Source organism: Columba livia, unplaced genomic scaffold (assembly GCF_036013475.1).
Source record: "Columba livia isolate bColLiv1 breed racing homer unplaced genomic scaffold, bColLiv1.pat.W.v2 Scaffold_717, whole genome shotgun sequence".
Classification (NCBI taxonomy): Eukaryota; Metazoa; Chordata; class Aves; order Columbiformes; family Columbidae; genus Columba; species Columba livia.
Genome location: NW_027043754.1, coordinates 13,425 through 35,693, shown reverse-complemented (window position 1 = coordinate 35,693; position 22,269 = coordinate 13,425). Strand labels below are relative to the sequence as shown.

Below are 22,269 nucleotides of genomic sequence, written 5' to 3'. Positions count from 1 at the left end.
ACACACTTGGGGACACACTTGGGGACACACTTGGGGACATTATGGGTGTGGGGACACACCTGGGGACACACTTGGGGACATGAGAGGGGTGGGGACACACTTGGGGACACACTTGGGGACATTATGGGATGGGGACACACCTGGGGACACACTTGGGGACACACTTGGGGACACACTTGGGGACATGATGGGATGGGGACACACTTGGGGACACACTTGGGGACATTATGGGGGTGGGGACACACTTGGGGACATTATAGGGATGGGGACACACTTGGGGACACACTTGGGGACATTATGGGGGTGGGGACACACTTGGGGACATTATAGGGATGGGGACACACTTGGGGACACACTTGGGGACATGATGGGGATGGGGACACACTTGGGGACACACTTGGGGACATTATAGGGATGGGGACACACTTGGGGACACACTTGGGGACATGATGGGGATGGGGACACACTTGGGACACACTTGGGGACACACATGGGGACACACTTGGGCTGTTATGGGGACAGGGACACTTGGGGACACATTTAGAGACACACTTGGGGACATGACGGGATGGGGACACACATGGGGACACACTTGGGGACACACTTGGGGACATGATGGGGTTGGGGACACACTTAGGGACACACTTGGGGACATTATAGGGATGGGGACACACTTGGGGACAGACTTGGGGACATGAGGGGGTGGGGACACACTTGGGGACACACTTGGGGACATAATGGGGGTGGGGACACACTTGGGGACACACTTGGGGACACACTTGGGGACACACTTGGGGACATTATAGGGATGGGGACACACTTGGGGACACACTTGGGGACATTATGGGGGTGGGGACACACTTGGGGACACACTTGGGGACACACTTAAGGACATTATGTGGACACACTTGGGGACATGATGGGCATGGGGACACACTTGGGGACACACTTGGGGACATGACAGGGATGGGGACACACTTGGGGACACACTTGGGGTCATGATGGGATGGGGACACAGATGGGGACACACTTGGAGACATGAGGGGGTGGGGACACAACAGGGATGGGGACACATTTGGGGACATGATGGGGTTGGGGACCCACTTAGGGACACACTTGGGGACATTATGGGGTTGGGGACACACTTGGGGACGTTATAAGGATGGGGACACACATGGGGACACACTTGGGGACATTATGGGGGTGGGGACACACTTGGGGACACACTTGGGGACATTATAGGGATGGGGACACACTTGGGGACAGACTTGGGGACATGAGGGGGTGGGGACACAGATGGGGACACACTTGGGGACACACTTGGGGACACACTTGGGGTCATGATGGGATGGGGACACACATGGGGACACACTTGGGGACATGATGGGGTGGGGACACAACAGGGATGGGGACACATTTGGGGACATGATGGGGTTGGGGACACACTTGGGGACACACTTGGGGACATTGTGGGGGTGGGGACACACTTGGGGACATTATAGGGATGGGGACACACTTGGGGACATTATGGGATGGGGACACACTTGGGGACACACTTGGGGACATTATGGGGGTGGGGACACACTTGGGGACATTATAGGGATGGGGACACACTTGGGGACACACTTGGGGACACACTTGGGGACATGATGGGGATGGGGACACACTTGGGACACACTTGGGGACACACATGGGGACACACTTGTGCTGTTATGGGGACAGGGACACTTGGGGACACATTTAGAGACACACTTGGGGACATGATGGGCATGGGGACACACTTGGGGACACACTTGGGGACACACTTGGGGACATGATGGGATGGGGACACAGATGGGGACACACTTGGGGACACACTTGGGGACACACTTGGGGACATTATGGGGATGGGGACACACATGGGGACACACTTGGGGACACACTTGGGGACATTATAGGGATGGGGACACACATGGGGACACACTTGGGGACACACTTGGGGACATGATGGGATGGGGACACACTTGGGGACACGTTTGGGGACATACTTTGGGACACAACGGGCATGGGGACACACTTGGGGACACACATGGGGACATGATGGGGATGGGGACACACTTGGGGACACACTTGGGGACACACTTGGGGACATTATGGGGATGGGGACACACTTGGGGACACACTTGGGGACATTATGGGAATGGGGACACACTTGGGGACACACTTGGGGACATGAGAGGGTTGGGGACACACTTGGGGACACACTTGGGGACATTATGGGATGGGGACACACCTGGGGACACACTTGGGGACACACTTGGGGACACACTTGGGGACATGATAGGGATGGGGACACACATGGGGACACACTTGGGGACACACTTGGGGACATGATGGGATGGGGACACACTTGGGGACATGTTTGGGGACATACTTGGGGACACAACGGGCATGGGGACACACTTGGGGACACACTTGGGGACACACATGGGGACATGATAGGGGTGGGGACACACTTGGGGACACCTGGGGACACGTTTGGGGACACACACCAGGGCTGGGGACACACTTGGGGACACACTTGGGGACACAGAGACACCCCAGGGCCACCACAAGGACACGATGGGGATGAGGCCACTCGGTGCCACCCGCATGTCCCCCCCATGTCCCCCCCATGTCCCCACCTGAGCCGGGTGTCCCCACGGGCCACCTGGTGCGCCCGCACTTTGGCCACCAAGATGCGGACGATGCGCACGAACACCACGAAGTTCACCTGGGGACAGCGGTGACACCGCCATGTCACCGGGGAGGTGACACCGGGATGTCACCGGGGAGGTGACACCGGGATGTCACTGGGGTGGTGACACCGTGATGTCAATAGGGTGGTGACAACATGATGTCAATGGGGTGGTGACACCGTGATGTCAATAGGGTGGTGAAACCGTGATGTCACCGGGAAGGTGACACCGTGATGTCAATAGGGTGGTGACACCGATATGTCACCGGGGAGGTGACACTGGGATGTCAATGGGGTGGTGACACCGTAATGTCACTGGGGAGGTGACACCGTGATGTCACCAGGGTGGTGACAACATGATGTCAATGGGGTGGTGACACTGGGATGTCAATAGGGTGGTGACAACATGATGTCAATGGGGTGGTGACACTGGGATGTCAATAGGGTGGTGACACTGGGATGTCACCGGGGTGGTGACACCGGGATGTCAATAGGGTGGTGACAACATGATGTCATTGGGGTGGTGACACCGTAATGTCACTGGGGTGGTGACAACATGATGTCACCAGGGAGGTGACACCGTGATGTCAATAGGGTGGTGACACCGTGATGTCAATAGGGTGGTGACAACATGATGTCAATAGGGTGGTGACACCGTGATGTCACCGGGAAGGTGACACCGTGATGTCAATAGGGTGGTGACACCGATATGTCACCGGGGAGGTGACACTGGGATGTCAATGGGGTGGTGACACCGTGATGTCACCGGGGAGGTGACACCGCGATATCACTGAGGTGGTGACACCGTGATGTCAATAGGGTGGTGACACTGTGATGTCAATGATGTGGTGACACAGTGATGTCAATAGGGTGGTGACACCGATATGCCACCGGGGAGGTGACACCGTGATGTCAATAGGGTGGTGACACTGGGATGTCAATGGGGAGGTGACACCGTGATGTCACTGGGATGGTGACACCGGGATGTTAATAGGGTGGTGACACCGTGATGTCAATAGGGTGGTGACAACATTATGTCAATGGGGTGGTGACACCGTGATGTCACCGGGAAGGTGACACCGTGATGTCAATAGGGTGGTGACACCGTGATGTCACCGTGGAGGTGACACCGTGATGTCAATAGGGTGGTGACACTGGGATGTCAATGGGGTGGTGACACCGTGATGTCAATAGGGTGGTGACAACATGATGTCATTGGGGTGGTGACACCGTGATGTCACCAGGGTGGTGACAACATTATGTCAATGGGGTGGTGACACCGTGATGTCAATAGGGTGGTGACACCGATATGTCACCGGGGAGGTGACACCGTGATGTCAATAGGGTGGTGACACTGGGATGTCAATGGGGTGGTGACACCGTGATGTCACCGGGGAGGTGACACCGGGATGTCAATGGGGAGGTGACACCGTGATGTCACCGGGGAGGTGACAACATGATGTCAATGGGGTGGTGACGCCGTGATGTCAATAGGGTGGTGACACCGATATGTCACCGGGGAGGTGACACCGTGATGTCAATAGGGTGGTGACACTGGGATGTCAATAGTGTGGTGACACCATGATGTCACCGGGGAGGTGACACTGGGATGTCAATGGGGTGGTGACACCGTGATGTCACCAGGGTGGTGACATCGTGATGTCACTGGGGAGGTGACACCGTGATGTCAATAGGATGGTGACAACATGATGTCATTGGGGTGGTGACACCGTGATGTCATTGGGGAGGTGACACCGTGACATCACCGGGGAGGTGACAACATGATGTCATTGGAGTGGTGACACCGCCATGTCACCGGGTTGGTGACAGCGTGATGTCACCGGGATGGCAACACCATGATGTCATTGGGGTGGTGACACCGCGATGTCACCGGGGAGGTGACACCGCGATGTCAATAGGGTGGTGACACTGTGATGTCAATAGGGTGGTGACACTGGGATGTCAATAGGGTGGTGACACCGTGATGTCACCGGGGAGGTGACACCATGATGTCACCAGGGTGGTGACACTGGGATGTCAATGGGGTGGTGACACCGTAATGTCACCAGGGTGGTGACACTGGGATGTCAATGGGGTGGTGACACCGATATGTCACTGGGGTGGTGACACCATGATGTCACCAGGGTGGTGACAGCACCATGTCAATGGGGTGGTGACAGCATGATGTCATCAGGGTGGTGACATCATGATGTCACCGGGGTGGTGACACTGTGATGTCAATAGGGTGGTGACAACATGATGTCACCAGGGTGGTGACACTGGGATGTCACTGGGGAGGTGACACCATCATGTCACTGAGGTGGTGACACCGCGATGTCACCGGGTAGGTGACACCGTGATATCAATAGGGTGGTGACAACATTATGTCAATGGGGTGGTGACACCGTGATGTCAATGGGGTGGTGACACCGTGATGTCAATAGGGTGGTGAGACTGGGATGTCAATAGGGTGGTGACACCGTGATGTCAATAGGGTGGTGACACCGATATGTCACCGGGGAGGTGACACTGGGATGTCAATGGGGTGGTGACACCGTGATGTCAATGGGGTGGTGACACCACAATGTCACCGGGGAGGTGACATCGTGATGTCAATAGGGTGGTGACACCGTGATGCCAATAGGGTGGTGACACCATGATGTCACCAGGGTGGTGACAGCACCATGTCAGTGGGGCGGTGACAACATGATGTCAATAGGGTGGTGACACCGTGATGTCACCGGGAAGGTGACACTGCGTTGTCACTGGGGTGGTGACACCGATATGTCACTGGGGTGGTGACACCATAATGTCACCGGGGAGGTGACACCGTGATGTCAATGGGGTGGTGACACCGTAATGTCACTGGGGTGGTGACACCATGATGTCACCGGGGAGGTGACACCGTGATGTCAATAGGGTGGTGACAACATGATGTCACCAGGGTGGTGACACCGTGATGTCAATGGGGTGGTAACAGCACCATGTCACCGGGTTGGTGACAGCGTGATGTCACCGGGCTGGCAACACCATGATGTCATTGGGGTGGTGACACCGCGATGTCACCGGGGAGGTGACACCGTGATGTCAATAGGGTGGTGACACCGTGATGTCACTGAGGTGGTGACACCATGATGTCAATAGGGTGGTGACCCCGTGATGTCACTGGGGTGGCGACACCGATATGTCACCAGGGTGGTGACACCATGATGTCATCGGGGTGGTGACAGCACCATGTCACCAGGGAGGTGACAACGTGATGTCATTGGGGTGGTGACACTGCGATGTCACCGGGAAGGTGACACCGTGATGTCATTGGGGTGGTGAGAATGTGATGTCACCGGGGTGGTGACACCATGATGTCATTGGGGTGGTGACACTGCCATGTCACTGGGATGGTGACACCATGATGTCATCGCGGTGGTGACAGCACCACGTCACCGGGGAGGTGACACCATGATGTCATCGGGGTGGTGACACTGCCATGCCACTGGGATGGTGACACCATGATGTCACCGGGATGGCAACACCATGATGTCATCGGGGTGGTGACAACGCCATGTCACCAGGGTGGTGACACTATGATGTCACCGGGGAGGTGACACCACGATGTCACCGGGGAGGTGACCCCATGATGTCATCGGGGTGGTGAAACCACGATGTCACCAGGGTGGTGACAGCACCATGTCACCGGAGAGGTGACACCGTGATGCCAATGGCATGGTGACACCGTGATGTCACCAGGGTTGGGGACAATGCCACCCACCGCCACGGCCACCAGGATGGGACAGCGGATGATCCACCAAACCGCCGCCTTCTCGTTCCTCTCCCAGCACCTGCGGTGGGGACACTCGTGTCACCTCCTTGGGGACACTTGTGTCACCGTCTTGGGGACAGTGGTGTCCCCAAAGGGGGGGTGACAATGTGGGGGCGCGGTGACAGCGGCCTCACCCTTCGTTCTCGTAGAGGGCACGGGCCACCACCCAGGGGACAACGAAGAGGACGGGAGCACCTGGGGGGAGGGGGACAATTGGGGACACTTGGGGACACTTGGGGACATTGGCAGGGACAGGGGATCCGCTTGGGGACATGATTTGGGGTGGGGAATGGGGACAAGGACAAACCTGAAGGGGCAGATGGGGACAGGGACACCCTTGGGGACAACCACAGGGACCAGGGATTCCCTTGGGGACACTTGGGGACACCCACAGGGACCAGGGATTCCCTTGGGGACACTTGGGGACACCCCTGGGGACACTTGGGGACACCCCTAGGGATGAGATATTCCCTTGGGGACACTTGGGGACACCCACAGGGACCAGGGATTCCCTTGGGGACACTTGGGGACATCCCTGGGGTGGGGGGAATGGAGACAGGGACACCCCTGGGGACACTTGGGGACACTCAGGGACACTTGGAGACACCTGGGGACACTTGGGGACACCCCTGGGGACACTTGGGGACACCCCTAGGGACCAGGGATTCCCTTGGGGACACTCCTGGGGACACCCACAGGGACCAGGGATTCCCTTGGGGACACTCAGGGACACCCCTGGGGACACTTGGGGACACCCCTAGGGACCAGGGATTCCCTTGGGGACACTCCTGGGGACACCCACAGGGACCAGGGATTCCCTTGGGGACGCTCAGGGACACCCCTGGGGACACTTGGGGACACACTTGGGGACCAGGGATTCCCTTGGGGACACACCTGGGGACACCCACAGGGACCAGGGATTCCCTTGAGGACACTTGGGGACACCCCTGGGGACACTTGGGGACACCCCTAGGGATGAGATATTCCCTTGGGGACACTTGGGGACACCCACAGGGACCAGGGATTCCCTTGGGGACACTTGGGGACACCCCTGGGGTGGGGGGAATGGAGACAGGGACACCCCTGGGGACACTTGGGGACACTCAGGGACACTTGGAGACACCTGGGGACACTTGGGGACACCCCTGGGGACACTTGGGGACACCCCTAGGGACCAGGGATTCCCTTGGGGACACACCTGGGGACACCCACAGGGACCAGGGATTCCCTTGGGGACACTCAGGGACACCCCTGGGGACACTTGGGGACACACTTGGGGACCAGGGATTCCCTTGGGGACACACCTGGGGACACCCACAGGGACCAGGGATTCCCTTGAGGACACTTGGGGACACCCCTGGGGACACTTGGGGACACCCCTAGGGATGAGATATTCCCTTGGGGACACTTGGGGACACCCACAGGGACCAGGGATTCCCTTGGGGACACTTGGGGACATCCCTGGGGTGGGGGGAATGGAGACAGGGACACCCCTGGGGACACCTGGGGACACTCAGGGACACTTGGAGACACATGGGGACACTTGGGGACACCCCTGGGGACACTTGGGGACACCCCTAGGGACCAGGGATTCCCTTGGGGACACACCTGGGGACACCCACAGGGACCAGGGATTCCCTTGGGGACACTCAGGGACACCCCTGGGGACACTTGGGGACACACTTGGGGACCAGGGATTCCCTTGGGGACACACCTGGGGACACCCACAGGGACCAGGGATTCCCTTGGGGACACTTGGGGACATCCCTAGGGTGGGGGGAATGGAGACAGGGACACCCCTGGGGACACTTGGGGACACTTGGGGACACCCCTGGGGACACTTGGGGACACCCCTAGGGACCAGGGATTCCCCTGGGGACACCTCTGGGGTGGGGGGAATGGAGACAGGGACACCCCTGGGGACACTTGGGGACACTCGGGGACACTCAGGGACACTCAGGGACACTTGGGGACACCTGGGGACACTGACAGGGACCAGGGATTCCCTTGGGGACACCCCTGGGGTGGGGGAAATAGGGACAGGGACCCCCAGGGACACCCCTGTGGTGGGGGAATGGAGACAGGGACACCCCTGGGGACACTTGGGGACACTCGGGGACACTTGGGGACACCCCTGGGGACAAACCTGGGGACACTTGGGGACACGCCCAGGGATCTGGGATTCCCTTGGGGACACCCCTGGGGTGGGAGGAATGGGGACAGGGACCCCCAGGGACACCCCTGTGGTGGGTGAATGGAGACAGGGACACCCCTGGGGACACTTGGGGACACTCGGGGACACCCCTGGGGACACTTGGGGACACTGACAGGGACCAGGGATTCACTTGGGGACAACTGGGGACACCAACAGGGACCAGGGATTCCCTTGGGGACACCCCTGGGGTGGGAGGAATGGGGACAGGGACCCCCAGGGACATCCCTGTGGTGGGGGAATGGAGACAGGGACACCCCTGGGGACACTTGGGGACACTTGGGGACACTCGGGGACACTTGGGGACACTGACAGGGACCAGGGATTCCCTTGGGGACACCCCTGGGGTGGGGGAAATGGGGACAGGGACCCCCATGGACACCCCTGTGGTGGGTGAATGGAGACAGGGACACCCCTGGGGACACTTGGGGACACTTGGGGACACCCCTGGGGACAAACCTGGGGACACTTGGGGACACCCCCAGGGACCAGGGATTCCCTTGGGGACACCCCTGGGGTGGGAGGAATGGGGACAGGGACCCCCAGGGACACCCCTGTGGTGGGTGAATTGAGACAGGGACACCCCTGGGGACAGTTGGGGACACTCGGGGACACCCCTGGGGACACCTGGGGACACTTGGGGACACTTGGGGACACCAACAGGGACCAGGGATTCCCCTGGGGACACCCCTGTGGTGGGAGGAATGGGGACAGGGACCCCCATGGACACCCCTGGGGTGGGGGAATGGAGACAGGGACACCCCTGGGGACACTTGGGGACACTTGGGGACACTTGGGGACACTCGTGGACACCCCTGGGGACACCCCTGGGGACACTTGGGGACACCCCCAGGGACCAGGGATTCCCTTGGGGAGACCCCTGGGGTGGGGGAAATGGGGACAGGGACCCCCAGGGACACCCCTGTGGTGGGGGAATGGAGACAGGGACACCCCTGGGGACACTTGGGGACACTTGGAGACACTTGGGGACACTCGGGGACACCCCTGGGGACACCAACGGAGACCAGGGATTCCCTTGGGGACACCCCTGTGGTGGGAGGAATGGGGACAGGGACCCCCATGGACTCCCTTGTGGTGGGGGAATGGAGACAGGGACACCCCTGGGGACACTTGGGGACACTTGGGGACACTTAGGGACACTGACCCCAGCCCAGCAGCAGGAAGGCGGGCAGGCAGCGCTGGCCCGAGAAGGTGACCAGCACCAGCAGCTTGTGCAGGAACAGCCCCTCGGCCAGCAGCCACCCGTAGTTGGCACCCACGCAGTACTGGGTGACCACCTGCGCCAGGCGGCAACCGGCCACCGCCTGGGGACACGGGGACGCGTCAGGGGACCGGCACGGGGGGTGGCAATGAGAGGGGGGGGGACCAAGGTGGTGGGGGCAACATGGGCGTGATGGGACCAACATTGGATGGGGGTGGCAACAAGAGGGTGATGGGACCAAGATGGTGATGGGACCAACATTGGATGGGGGTGGCAACAAGACCATGATGGGACCAACATTGGATGGGGGTGGCACCAAGATCATGATGGGACCAACATTGGATGGGGGTGGCACCAAGATCGTGATGGGACCAAGATCATGATGGGACCAAGGTGGTGGTGGCACCAAGAATGTGATGGGACCAAGATGCTGGTGGCACCAAGAATGTGATGGGACCAAGATGCTGGTGGCACCAAGGTTGTGATGGGACCAACATTAGGGTGACACTAAGATGGTGGTGGCATCAAGATCATGATGGGACCAACATTGGATGGGGGTGGCAGCAAGATCGTGATGGGACCAAGATGGTGGTGGCACCAAGATCATGATGGGACCAAGATCATGGTGACACCAAGATCATGATGGGACCAATATTGGAGGGGGTGGCACCAAGATCATGATGGGACCAAGATCGTGATGGGACCAACATTGGATGGGGGTGGCAACAAGAGGGTGATGGGACCGAGGTGGTGGTGGCACCAAGATCATGATGGGACCAAGATCATGGTGACACCAAGATCATGATGGGACCAACATTGGATGGGGGTGGCACCAAGATCGTGATGGGACCAACATTGGATGGTGGTGGCACCAAGATCATGATGGGACCAAGATCATGGTGGGACCAAGATCACGATGGGACCAACATTGGATGGGGGTGGCACCAAGATCGTGATGGGACCAAGATCATGATGGGACCAAGATCATGATGGGACCAACATTGGATGGGGGTGGCAACAAGAGGGTGATGGGACCAAGATCATGATGGGACCAAGATCATGATGGGACCAACATTAGGGTGACACTAAGATGGTGGTGGCACCAAGATCATGATGGGACCAACATTGGATGGGGGTGGCAACAAGATGGTGATGGGACCAAGATGGTGGTGGCACCAAGATCATGATGGGACCAAGATCATGGTGACACCAAGATCGTGATGGGACCAACATTGGATGGGGGTGGCAACAAGATCATGATGGGACCAACATTGGATGGAGGTGGCACCAAGATCATGATGGGACCAAGATCATGGTGACACCAAGATTGTGATGGGACCAACATTGGATGGGGGTGGCACCAAGATCGTGATGGGACCAACATTGGATGGGGGTGGCATCAAGATCATGATGGGACCAAGATCATGGTGACACCAAGATCATGATGGGACCAACATTAGATGGAGGTGGCACCAAGATCATGATGGGACCAAGATCATGGTGACACCAAGATTGTGATGGGACCAACATTGGATGGGGGTGGCATCAAGAGGGTGATGGGACCAACATTGGATGGGGGTGGCACCAAGATCATGATGGGACCAAGATCAGGGTGACACCAAGATCATGATGGGACCAACATTAGATGGTGGTGGCACCAAGATCATGATGGGACCAAGATCATGGTGACACCAAGATCATGATGGGACCAACATTGGATGGCGGGTGGCAACAAGACGGTGATGGGATCAACATTGGATGGGGGTGGCACCAAGATCATGATGGGACCAACATTGGATGGTGGTGGCACCAAGGTCGTGATGGGACCAAGATCATGGTGCCACCCAGATCGTGATGGGACCAACATTGGGTGGTGGTGGCAACAAGTGTGATGGGACCAACATTGGATGGTGGTGGCACCAAGATCATGATGGGACCAAGATCATGGTGACACCAAGAGTGTGATGGGACCAACATTGGATGGGGGTGGCACCAAGATCATGATGGGACCAACATTGGATGGGGGTGACACCAAGATCGTGATGGGACCAACATTGGATGGGGGTGGCAACAAGAGGGTGATGGGACCAAGATGGTGGTGGCACCAAGATCGTGATGGGACAAACATTAGGGTGACACTAAGATGGTGGTGGCACCAAGATCATGATGGGACCAACATTGGATGGGGGTGGCAACAAGAGGGTGATGGGATCAACATTGGATGGGGGTGACACCAAGATCATGATGGGACCAACATTGGATGGGGGTGGCAGCAAGATCGTGATGGGACCAAGATCATGGTGACACCAAGATCATGATGGGACCAACATTGGATGGGGGTGGCAACAAGAGGGTGATGGGACCAACATTGGATGGGGGTGGCACCAAGATCATGATTTGACCAAGATCATGGTGACACCAAGATCATGATGGGACCAACATTGGATGGGGGTGGCAACAAGAGCATGATGGGACCAACATTGGGGTGACACTAAGATGGTGGTGGCACCAAGATCATGATGGGACCAACATTGGATGGGGGTGGCAACAAGAGTGTGATGGGACCAACATTGGATGGGGGTGGCACCAAGAACGTGATGGGACCAACATTGGATGGGGGTGGCAACAAGAGGGTGATGGGACCAAGATCATGGTGACACCAAGATCATGATGGGACCAACATTGGATGGGGGTGGCAACAAGAGGGTGATGGGACCAAGATGGTGATGGGACCAACATTGGATGGGGGTGGCAACAAGACCATGATGGGACCAACATTGGATGGGGGTGGCACCAAGATCATGATGGGACCAACATTGGATGGGGGTGGCACCAAGATCGTGATGGGACCAAGATCATGATGGGACCAAGGTGGTGGTGGCACCGAGATCGTGATGGGACCAACATTAGGGTGACACTAAGATGGTGGTGGCATCATGATCGTGATGGGACCAACATTGGATGGGGGTGGCAACAAGAGTGTGATGGGACCAAGATGGTGGTGGCACCAAGATCATGATGGGACCAACATTGGATGGTGGTGGCAACAAGATCGTGATGGGACCAACATTGGATGGGGGTGGCAACAAGATCATGATGGGACCAAGATCATGGTGACACCAAGATCATGATGGGACCAACATTGGATGGGGGTGGCACCAAGAGGGTGATGGGACCAAGGTGGTGGTGGCACCAAGATCGTGATGGGACCAACATTAGGGTGACACTAAGATGGTGGTGGCATCAAGATCATGGTGGGACCAACATTGGATGGGGGTGGCAACAAGAGGGTGATGGGACCAACATTGGATGGTGGTGGCACCAAGATCGTGATGGGACCAACATTAGGGTGACACTAAGATGGTGGTGACATCAAGATCATGATGGGACCAACATTGGATGAGGGTGGCAACAAGAGTGTGATGGGACCAAGATGGTGGTGGCACCAAGATCATGATGGGACCAACATTGGATGGAGGTGGCAACAAGAGTGTGATGGGACCAAGATCATGGTGACACCAAGATCGTAATGGGACCAACATTGGATGGGGGTGGCACCAAGATCGTGATGGGACCAAGATCATGGTGACACCAAGATCGTAATGGGACCAACATTGGATGGTGGTGGCACCAAGATCGTGATGGGACCAAGATCATGGTGACACCAAGATCGTAATGGGACCAACATTGGATGGGGGTGGCACCAAGATCGTGATGGGACCAACATTGGATGGGGGTGGCAACAAGATCATGATGGGACCAAGATGGTGATGGGACCAACATTGGATGGGGGTGGCAACAAGAGGGTGATGGGACTAAGATGGTGGTGGCACCAAGATCATGATGGGACCAACATTGGATGGGGGTGGCAACAAGAGGGTGATGGGACCAACATTGGATGGGGGTGGCACCAAGATCATGATGGGACCAAGATCATGGTGACACCAAGATCATGATGGGACCAACATTGGAGGGGGGTGGCAACAAGATCGTGATGGGACCAACATTGGATGGTGGTGGCAACAAGATCGTGATGGGACCAACATTGGATGGGGGTGGCAAGAAGATCATGATGGGACCAAGATCATGGTGACACCAAGATCATGATGGGACCAACATTGGATGGGGGTGGCACCAAGAGGGTGATGGGACCAAGGTGGTGGTGGCACCAAGATCGTGATGGGACCAACATTAGGGTGACACTAAGATGGGGGTGGCATCAAGATCATGATGGGACCAACATTGGATGGGGGTGGCAACAAGAGTGTGATGGGACCAAGATGGTGGTGGCACCAAGATCATGATGGGACCAACATTGGATGGGGGTGGCAACAAGAGGGTGATGGGACCAAGATGGTGGTGGCACCAAGATCGTGATGGGACCAACATTAGGGTGACACTAAGATGGTGGTGGCATCAAGATCGTGATGGGACCAACATTGGATGGGGGTGGCAACAAGATGGTGATGGGACCAACATTGTATGGGGGTGGCAACCAGAGGGTGATGGGACCAAGATCATGGTGACACCAAGAGCATGATGGGACCAACATTGGATGGGGGTGGCAACCAGAGGGTGATGGGACCAACATTGGATGGGGGTGGCACCAAGATCATGATTTGACCAAGATCATGGTGACACCAAGATCATGATGGGACCAACATTGGATGGGGGTGGCAACAAGAGCATGATGGGACCAACATTGGGGTGACACTAAGATGGTGGTGGCACCAAGATCATGATGGGACCAACATTGGATGGGGGTGGCAACAAGAGTGTGATGGGACCAACATTGGATGGGGGTGGCACCAAGAACGTGATGGGACCAACATTGGATGGGGGTGGCAACAAGAGGGTGATGGGACCAAGATCATGGTGACACCAAGATCATGATGGGACCAACATTGGATGGGGGTGGCAACAAGAGGGTGATGGGACCAAGATGGTGATGGGACCAACATTGGATGGGGGTGGCAACAAGACCATGATGGGACCAACATTGGATGGGGGTGGCACCAAGATCATGATGGGACCAAGATCATGGTGACACCAAGATCATGATGGGACCAACATTGGATGGGGGTGGCAACAAGATCATGATGGGACCAACATTGGATGGGGGTGGCAGCAAGATCGTGATGGGACCAAGATCATGGTGACACCAAGATCATGATGGGACCAACATTGGATGGGGGTGGCACCAAGATCGTGATGGGACCAAGATGGTGATGGGACCAACATTGGATGGGGGTGGCAACAAGAGGGTGATGGGACCAAGGTGGTGGTGGCACCAAGATCGTGATGGGACCAACATTAGGGTGACACTAAGATGGTGGTGACAGCAAGATCGTGATGGGACCAACATTGGATGGGGGTGGCACCAAGATCGTGATGGGACCAAGATCATGGTGACACCAAGATCATGATGGGACCAACATTGGATGGGGGTGGCAACAAGAGGGTGATGGGACCAAGATCATGATGGGACCAAGGTGGTGGTGGCACCAATTTCGTGATGGGACCAACATTAGGGTGACACTAAGATGGTGGTGGCATCAAGATCATGATGGGACCAACATTTGATGGGGGTGGCAACAAGAGTGTGATGGGACCAAGATGGTGGTGGCACCAAGATCATGATGGGACCAACATTGGATAGTGGTGGCAACAAGAGTGTGATGGGACCAAGGTGGTGGTGGCACCAAGATCGTGATGGGACCAACATTGGATGGGGGTGGCAACAAGAGGGTGATGGGACCAAGATCATGGTGACACCAAGATCATGATGGGACCAACATTGGATGGGGGTGGCAACAAGAGGGTGATGGGACCAACATTGGATGGGGGTGGCAACAAGAGCGTGATGGGACCAACATTGGATGGGGGTGGCACCAAGATCATGATGGGACCAACATTGGATGGGGGTGGCACCAAGATCATGATGGGACCAACATTGGATGGGGGTGGCAACAAGAGGGTGATGGGACCAAGATGGTGGTGGCACCAAGATCATGATGGGACCAAGATCATGGTGACACCAAGATGGTGATGGGACCAACATTGGATGGTGGTGGCACCAAGATCGTGATGGGACCAACATTGGATGGTGGTGGCACCAAGATCATGATGGGACCAAGATCATGTTGGCACCAAGAACGTGATGGGACCAACATTGGATGGTGGTGGCACCAAGATCGTGATGGGACCAACATTGGATGGGGGTGGCAACAAGAGCATGATGGGACCAAGATCATGGTGACACCAAGATCATGATGGGACCAACATTGGATGGGGGTGGCAACAAGAGGGTGATGGGACCAAGGTGGTGGTGGCACCAAGATCGTGATGGGACCAACATTAGGGTGACACTAAGATGGTGGTGGCATCAAGATCATGATGGGACCAACATTGGATGGGGGTGGCAACAAGATCGTGATGGGACCAACATTGGATGGTGGTGGCACCAAGATCATGATGGGACCAAGATCATGGTGACACCAAGATCATGATGGGACCAACATTGGATGGGGGTGGCACCAAGATCGTGATGGGACCAACATTGGATGGGGGTGGCAACAAGATCATGATGGGACCAAGATCATGATGGGACCAAGATCATGATGGGACCAACACTGGATGGTGGTGGCACCAAGATCGTGATGGGACCAAGATCATGGTGGCACCAAGATCATGATGGGACCAAGGTGGTGGTGACACCAAGATCGTGATGGGACAAACATTGGATGGGGGTGGCAACAAGAGTGTGATGGGACCAACATTGGGGTGACACTAAGATGGTGGTGGCAACAAGATCATGATGGGACCAACATTGGATGGGGGTGGCACCAAGATCATGATGGGACCAACATTGGATGGTGGTGGCACCAAGATCATGATGGGACCAAGATCATGGTGGGACCAAGATCACGATGGGATCAACATTGGATGGGGGTGGCACCAAGATCGTGATGGGACCAAGATCATGATGGGACCAAGATCATGATGGGACCAACATTGGATGGGGGTGGCACCAAGATTGTGATGGGACCAAGATCATGATGGGACCAAGGTGGTGGTGGCACCAAGATCGTGATGGGACCAACATTAGGGTGACACTAAGATGGTGGTGGCATCAAGATCATGATGGGACCAACATTGGATGGGGGTGGCAACAAGAGTGTGATGGGACCAACATTGGATGGGGGTGGCAACAAGAGGGTGATGGGACCAAGGTGGTGGTGGCACCAAGATCGTGATGGGACCAACATTGGGGTGACACTAAGAAGGCGGTGGCAACAAGACCATGATGGGACCAAGATCATGGTGACACCAAGATCATGATGGGATGAACATTAGGGTGACACTAAGAAGGTGGTGGCACCGAGATCGTGATGGGACCAACATTGGGGTGACACTAAGAAGGTGGTGGCAACAAGAGTGGGGTGGGACCAATGTTGGGTGGGGGTGGCAACAAGATCATGATGGGACCAAGAACATGATGGGACCATGATGGTGGTGGCACCAAGAATGTGATGGGACCAAGATGATGGTGGCACCAAGGTTGTGATGGGACCAACATTGGGGTGACACTAAGATGATGGTGACACCAAAATAGTGATGGGACCAACCCCCCCGTGATGTCCCCACGGTCCCTGTGTCCCCCATGTGTCCCCCATGTGTCCCCACCTGCTGCCCCACAATTTCCCCATGTCCCCCACGTGTCCCCCACAATGTCCCCATGTCCCCAACGTGTCCCCCATGTGTCCCCACCTGCTGCCCCACGATGTCCCCATGTCCCCCACGTCCCCCATGTGTCCCCCATGTGTCCCCACCTGCTGCCCCACGATGTCCCCATGTCCCCCATGTCCCCCATGTGTCCCCCACAATGTCCCCATGTCCCCAACGTGTCCCCCACGTGTCCCCCACAATGTCCCCATGTCCCCCACGTGTCCCCCACGTGTCCCCACCTGCTCCCCCACAATGTCCCCATGTCCCCCATGATGTCCCCACCTTCTCCCCCACAATGTCCCCATGTCCCCCACGTGTCCCCCATGTATCCCCACCTGCTCCCCCATGATGTCCCCAGTGTCCCCATGTCTCCCATGTGTCCTCCACAATGTCCCCATGTCCCCAACGTGTTCCCCACGTGTCCCCACCTGCTCCCCACGATGTCCCCATGTCCCACATGTGTCCCCCACATGTCCCCACCTGCTCCCCCACAATGTCCCCAGTGTCCCCATGTCCCCCACAATGTCCCCATGTCCCCCATGTGTCCCCCACAATGTCCCCATGTCCCAAATGTGTCCCCCATGTGTCCCCACCTGCTCCCCCACGATGTCCCCAGTGTCCCGGTGTCCCCCACAATGTCCCCATGTCCCCAACGTGTCCCCCATGTGTCCCCACCTGCTCCCCACGATGTCCCATGTCCCCAATGTGTCCCCCACGTGTCCTCACCTGCTCCCCCACAATGTCCCCATGTCCCCCATGTGTCCCCCACGTGTCCCCACCCACTCCCCATGATGTCCCCATGTCCCCCATGTGTCCCACATGTGTCCCCACTCGCTCCCCCACAATGTCCCCATGTCCCCCACAATGTCCCATGTCCCCCACATGTCCCCACCTGCTCCCCCACAATGTCCCCAGTGTCCCCCATGTGTCCCCCACGTGTCCCCACCTTCTCCCCATCATGTCCCCATGTCCCCCATGTGTCCCCACCTGCTCCCCCACGATGTCCCCAGTGTCCCCATGTCCCCCATGTGTCCCCCATGTGTCCCCACCTGCTCCCCCATGATGTCCCCAGTGTCCCCGCGTCTCCCATGTGTCCCCCATGTGTCCCCACCTGCTCCCCCACAATGTCCCCATGTCCCCCACGTGTCCCCCACAATGTCCCCATGTCCCCAATGTGTCCCCCACGTGTCCCCACCTGCTCCCCCACGATGTTCCCAGTGTCCCCCATGTCCCCCATGTGTCCCCCATGTGTCCCCACCTACTCCCCATCATGTCCCCATGTCCCCCATGTGTCCCCGCCTACTCCCCCACGATGTCCCCAGTGTCCCCCATGTCCCCCATGTGTCCCCCACGTGTCCCCACCTTCTCCCCATCATGTCCCCACGTGTCCCCCAATGTCCCCACCCGCTCCCCCGCGATGTCCCGGATGTCCCCGCGTCCCCATGGCCGCAGGTGACGTTCCAGCAAGGAGTCCCTGGCCAGGATGGCCCCGGCGCGCAGCACGAAGGACGCGAACAGGTTGGCGTGGATGACGTTGCGGGTGCAGCGCAGGCGCCTGCGGGGACCGGGGGACACGGCGGGGTGACAGCACCCATGGGTGCCCCCCCCCCCCCCCCAGCACCCATGGGTGCCCCCCCCGGAGGTACCTGAAGAGGAGGAGGAGGAGCAGAGCGAGGACAAGGGCGACGAGGGACACGGAGTAACCCACGGTGTAGAGCAGGCGGAACTGCTCCAGCAGCCACGCGTGGCGCTGCGGGGGGACAGCGTGGGGACATCGAGGGACATTGTGGGGACAGCGTGGGGACAGCGTGGGGACAGCGTGGGGACACCAAGGGACAGCGTGGGGACAGCGTGGGGACATTGAGGGACAGCGTGGGACAGCGTGGGGACATCATGGGGACGTGGAGGGGACATGAAACATCATGGGGATAACGTGGGGCCATTGCGGGGACATTGTGGGGACATTGGACATCATGGGGACATGGGACATCATAGGGATATCATGGGGACAGCATGGGGACATCATGGGGACATGAGACATCATGGGGAGAGCATGGGGACAGCATGGGGACATTGTGGGGACATCGTGGGGACATTGCGGGGACATCACGGGGACATCACGGGGACATCATGGGGATGTGGAGGGGACATGGGACATCATGGGTATAACAAACATGGGGACATTGTGGGGACATCATGGGGAAGTGGAGGGGACACGGAATATCATGGGGATAACATGGGGACAGTGTGGGGACATTGTGGGGACATCATGGTGACATGGGATATCATGGGGATATCATGGGGACAGTGTGGGGACATTGTGGGGACATCAAGGGACAGCGTGGGGACATCGCAGGGACATCACGGGGGCATCACGGGGACATCATGGGGAAGTGGAGGGGACATGGGACATCATGGGGATATCATGGGGACATCATGGGGACATGGGACATCATGGGGATAGCATGGGGACAGCATGGGGACATTGTGGGGACATCATGGGGACATGGGATATCATGGGGATATCATGGGGACAGTGTGGGGACATCGAGGGGACATCAAGGGACAGCGTGGGGACATCGTGGGGACATCGAGGGACAGCGTGGGGACATTGTGGGGACATTGAGGGACAGCGTGGGGACAGCATGGGGACATCGAGGGGACATCATGGGACAGCGTGGGGACATCGTGGGAACATTGAGGGACAGCGTGGGGACAGCGTGGGGACAGCGTGGGGACATTGAGGGACAGCGTGGGGACATTGTGGGGACATCGAGGGACAGCGTGGGGACATCGCGGGGACATCGAGGGGACATTGAGGGACAGCGTGGGGACATCACGGGGACGTCACGGGGACATCATGGGGAAGTGGAGGGGACATGGGACATCATGGGGATATCATGGGGACATCATGGGGACATGGGACATCATGGGGATAGCATGGGGACATTGTGGGGACATTGTGGGGACAGTGTGGGGACATCATGGGGACATCATGGGGACATGGGACATCATGGGGATAACATGGGGACAGCGTGGGGACATCGAGGGGACATCGAGGGGACAGCGTGGGGACATCGAGGGGACATCGAGGGGACAGCGTGGGGACATCGTGGGGACATCGAGGGACAGCGTGGGGACATCGTGGGGACATTGAGGGACAGCGTGGGGACAGCGTGGGGACATTGCGGGGACATCACGGGGACATCATGGGGAAGTGGAGGGGACATGGGACATCATGGGGATAACATGGGGACATCATGGGGACATCATGGGGATATCATGGGGATATCATGGGGACAGCGTGGGGACATCATGGGGACATCATGGGGACATCATGGGGACATGAGACATCTTGGGGATATCATGGGGACAGCATGGGGACATTGTGGGGACATTGCGGGGACATCACGGGGACATCAAGGGACAGCGTGGGGACATCGAGGGACAGCGTGGGGACATTGTGGGGACATTGAGGGACAGCGTGGGGACATTGTGGGGACATTGAGGGACAGCGTGGGGACAGCGTGGGGACATCATGGGGATATCATGGGACAGCGTGAGGACATCGTGGGAACATTGAGGGACACCGTGGGGACAGCGTGGGGACAGCGTGGGGACATCGAGGGACAGCGTGGGGACATCAAGGGGACATTGAGGGACAGCGTGGGGACATCGCGGGGACATCGAGGGGACATTGAGGGACAGCGTGGGGACATCACGGGGACGTCACGGGGACATCATGGGGAAGTGGAGGGGACATGGGACATCATGGGGATATCATGGGGACATCACGGGGACATGGGATATCATGGGGATATCATGGGGACAGTGTGGGGACATCATGGGGACATCATGGGGACATGGGACATCATGGGGATAGCATGGGGACATTGTGGGGACATTGTGGGGACAGTGTGGGGACATCATGGGGACATCATGGGGACATGGGACATCATGGGGATAACATGGGGACAGCGTGGGGACATCGAGGGGACATCGAGGGGACAGCGTGGGGACATCGTGGGGACATTGAGGGACAGCGTGGGGACATCGTGGGGACATCGAGGGACAGCGTGGGGACATCGAGGGGACATTGAGGGACAGCGTGGGGACATCGCGGGGACATCGAGGGGACATTGAGGGACAGCGTGGGGACATCACGGGGACGTCACGGGGACATCATGGGGAAGTGGAGGGGACATGGGACATCATGGGGATATCATGGGGACATCATGGGGACATGGGATATCATGGGGATATCATGGGGACAGTGTGGGGACATCATGGGGACATGGGACATCATGGGGATATCATGGGGACAGTGTGGGGACATCATGGGGACATGGGACATCATGGGGATATCATGGGGACAGTGTGGGGACATCATGGGGACATGGGACATCATAGGCATATCATGGGGACAGCATGGGGACATTGTGGGGACATTGCGGGGACATCACGGGGACATCATGGGGATGTGGAGGGGACATGGGACATCATGGGGATAACATGGGGACATTGTGGGGACATTGTGGGGACATTGTGGGGACATCAAGGGACAGCGTGGGGAC

At 57.7% G+C, this 22,269-nt stretch overlaps 1 protein-coding gene across 1 annotated transcript in view; it reads right to left on the bottom strand.

Annotated features, from left to right (window-relative positions):
- LOC135578123 (gastric inhibitory polypeptide receptor-like) overlaps positions 1 to 22,269 on the bottom strand; it is a 41,220-nt gene that overhangs the window by 6,987 nt on the left and 11,964 nt on the right. The window contains exons 5-10 of the mRNA XM_065048353.1: positions 19,342 to 19,445; positions 19,100 to 19,250; positions 9,911 to 10,070; positions 6,668 to 6,728; positions 6,483 to 6,552; positions 2,664 to 2,752 (exon numbers count right to left, since the gene is read on the bottom strand). Coding sequence (XP_064904425.1) covers positions 2,664 to 2,752; positions 6,483 to 6,552; positions 6,668 to 6,728; positions 9,911 to 10,070; positions 19,100 to 19,250; positions 19,342 to 19,445 — 635 coding nt within the window. The remainder of the gene's footprint in view (positions 1 to 2,663; positions 2,753 to 6,482; positions 6,553 to 6,667; positions 6,729 to 9,910; positions 10,071 to 19,099; positions 19,251 to 19,341; positions 19,446 to 22,269) is intronic.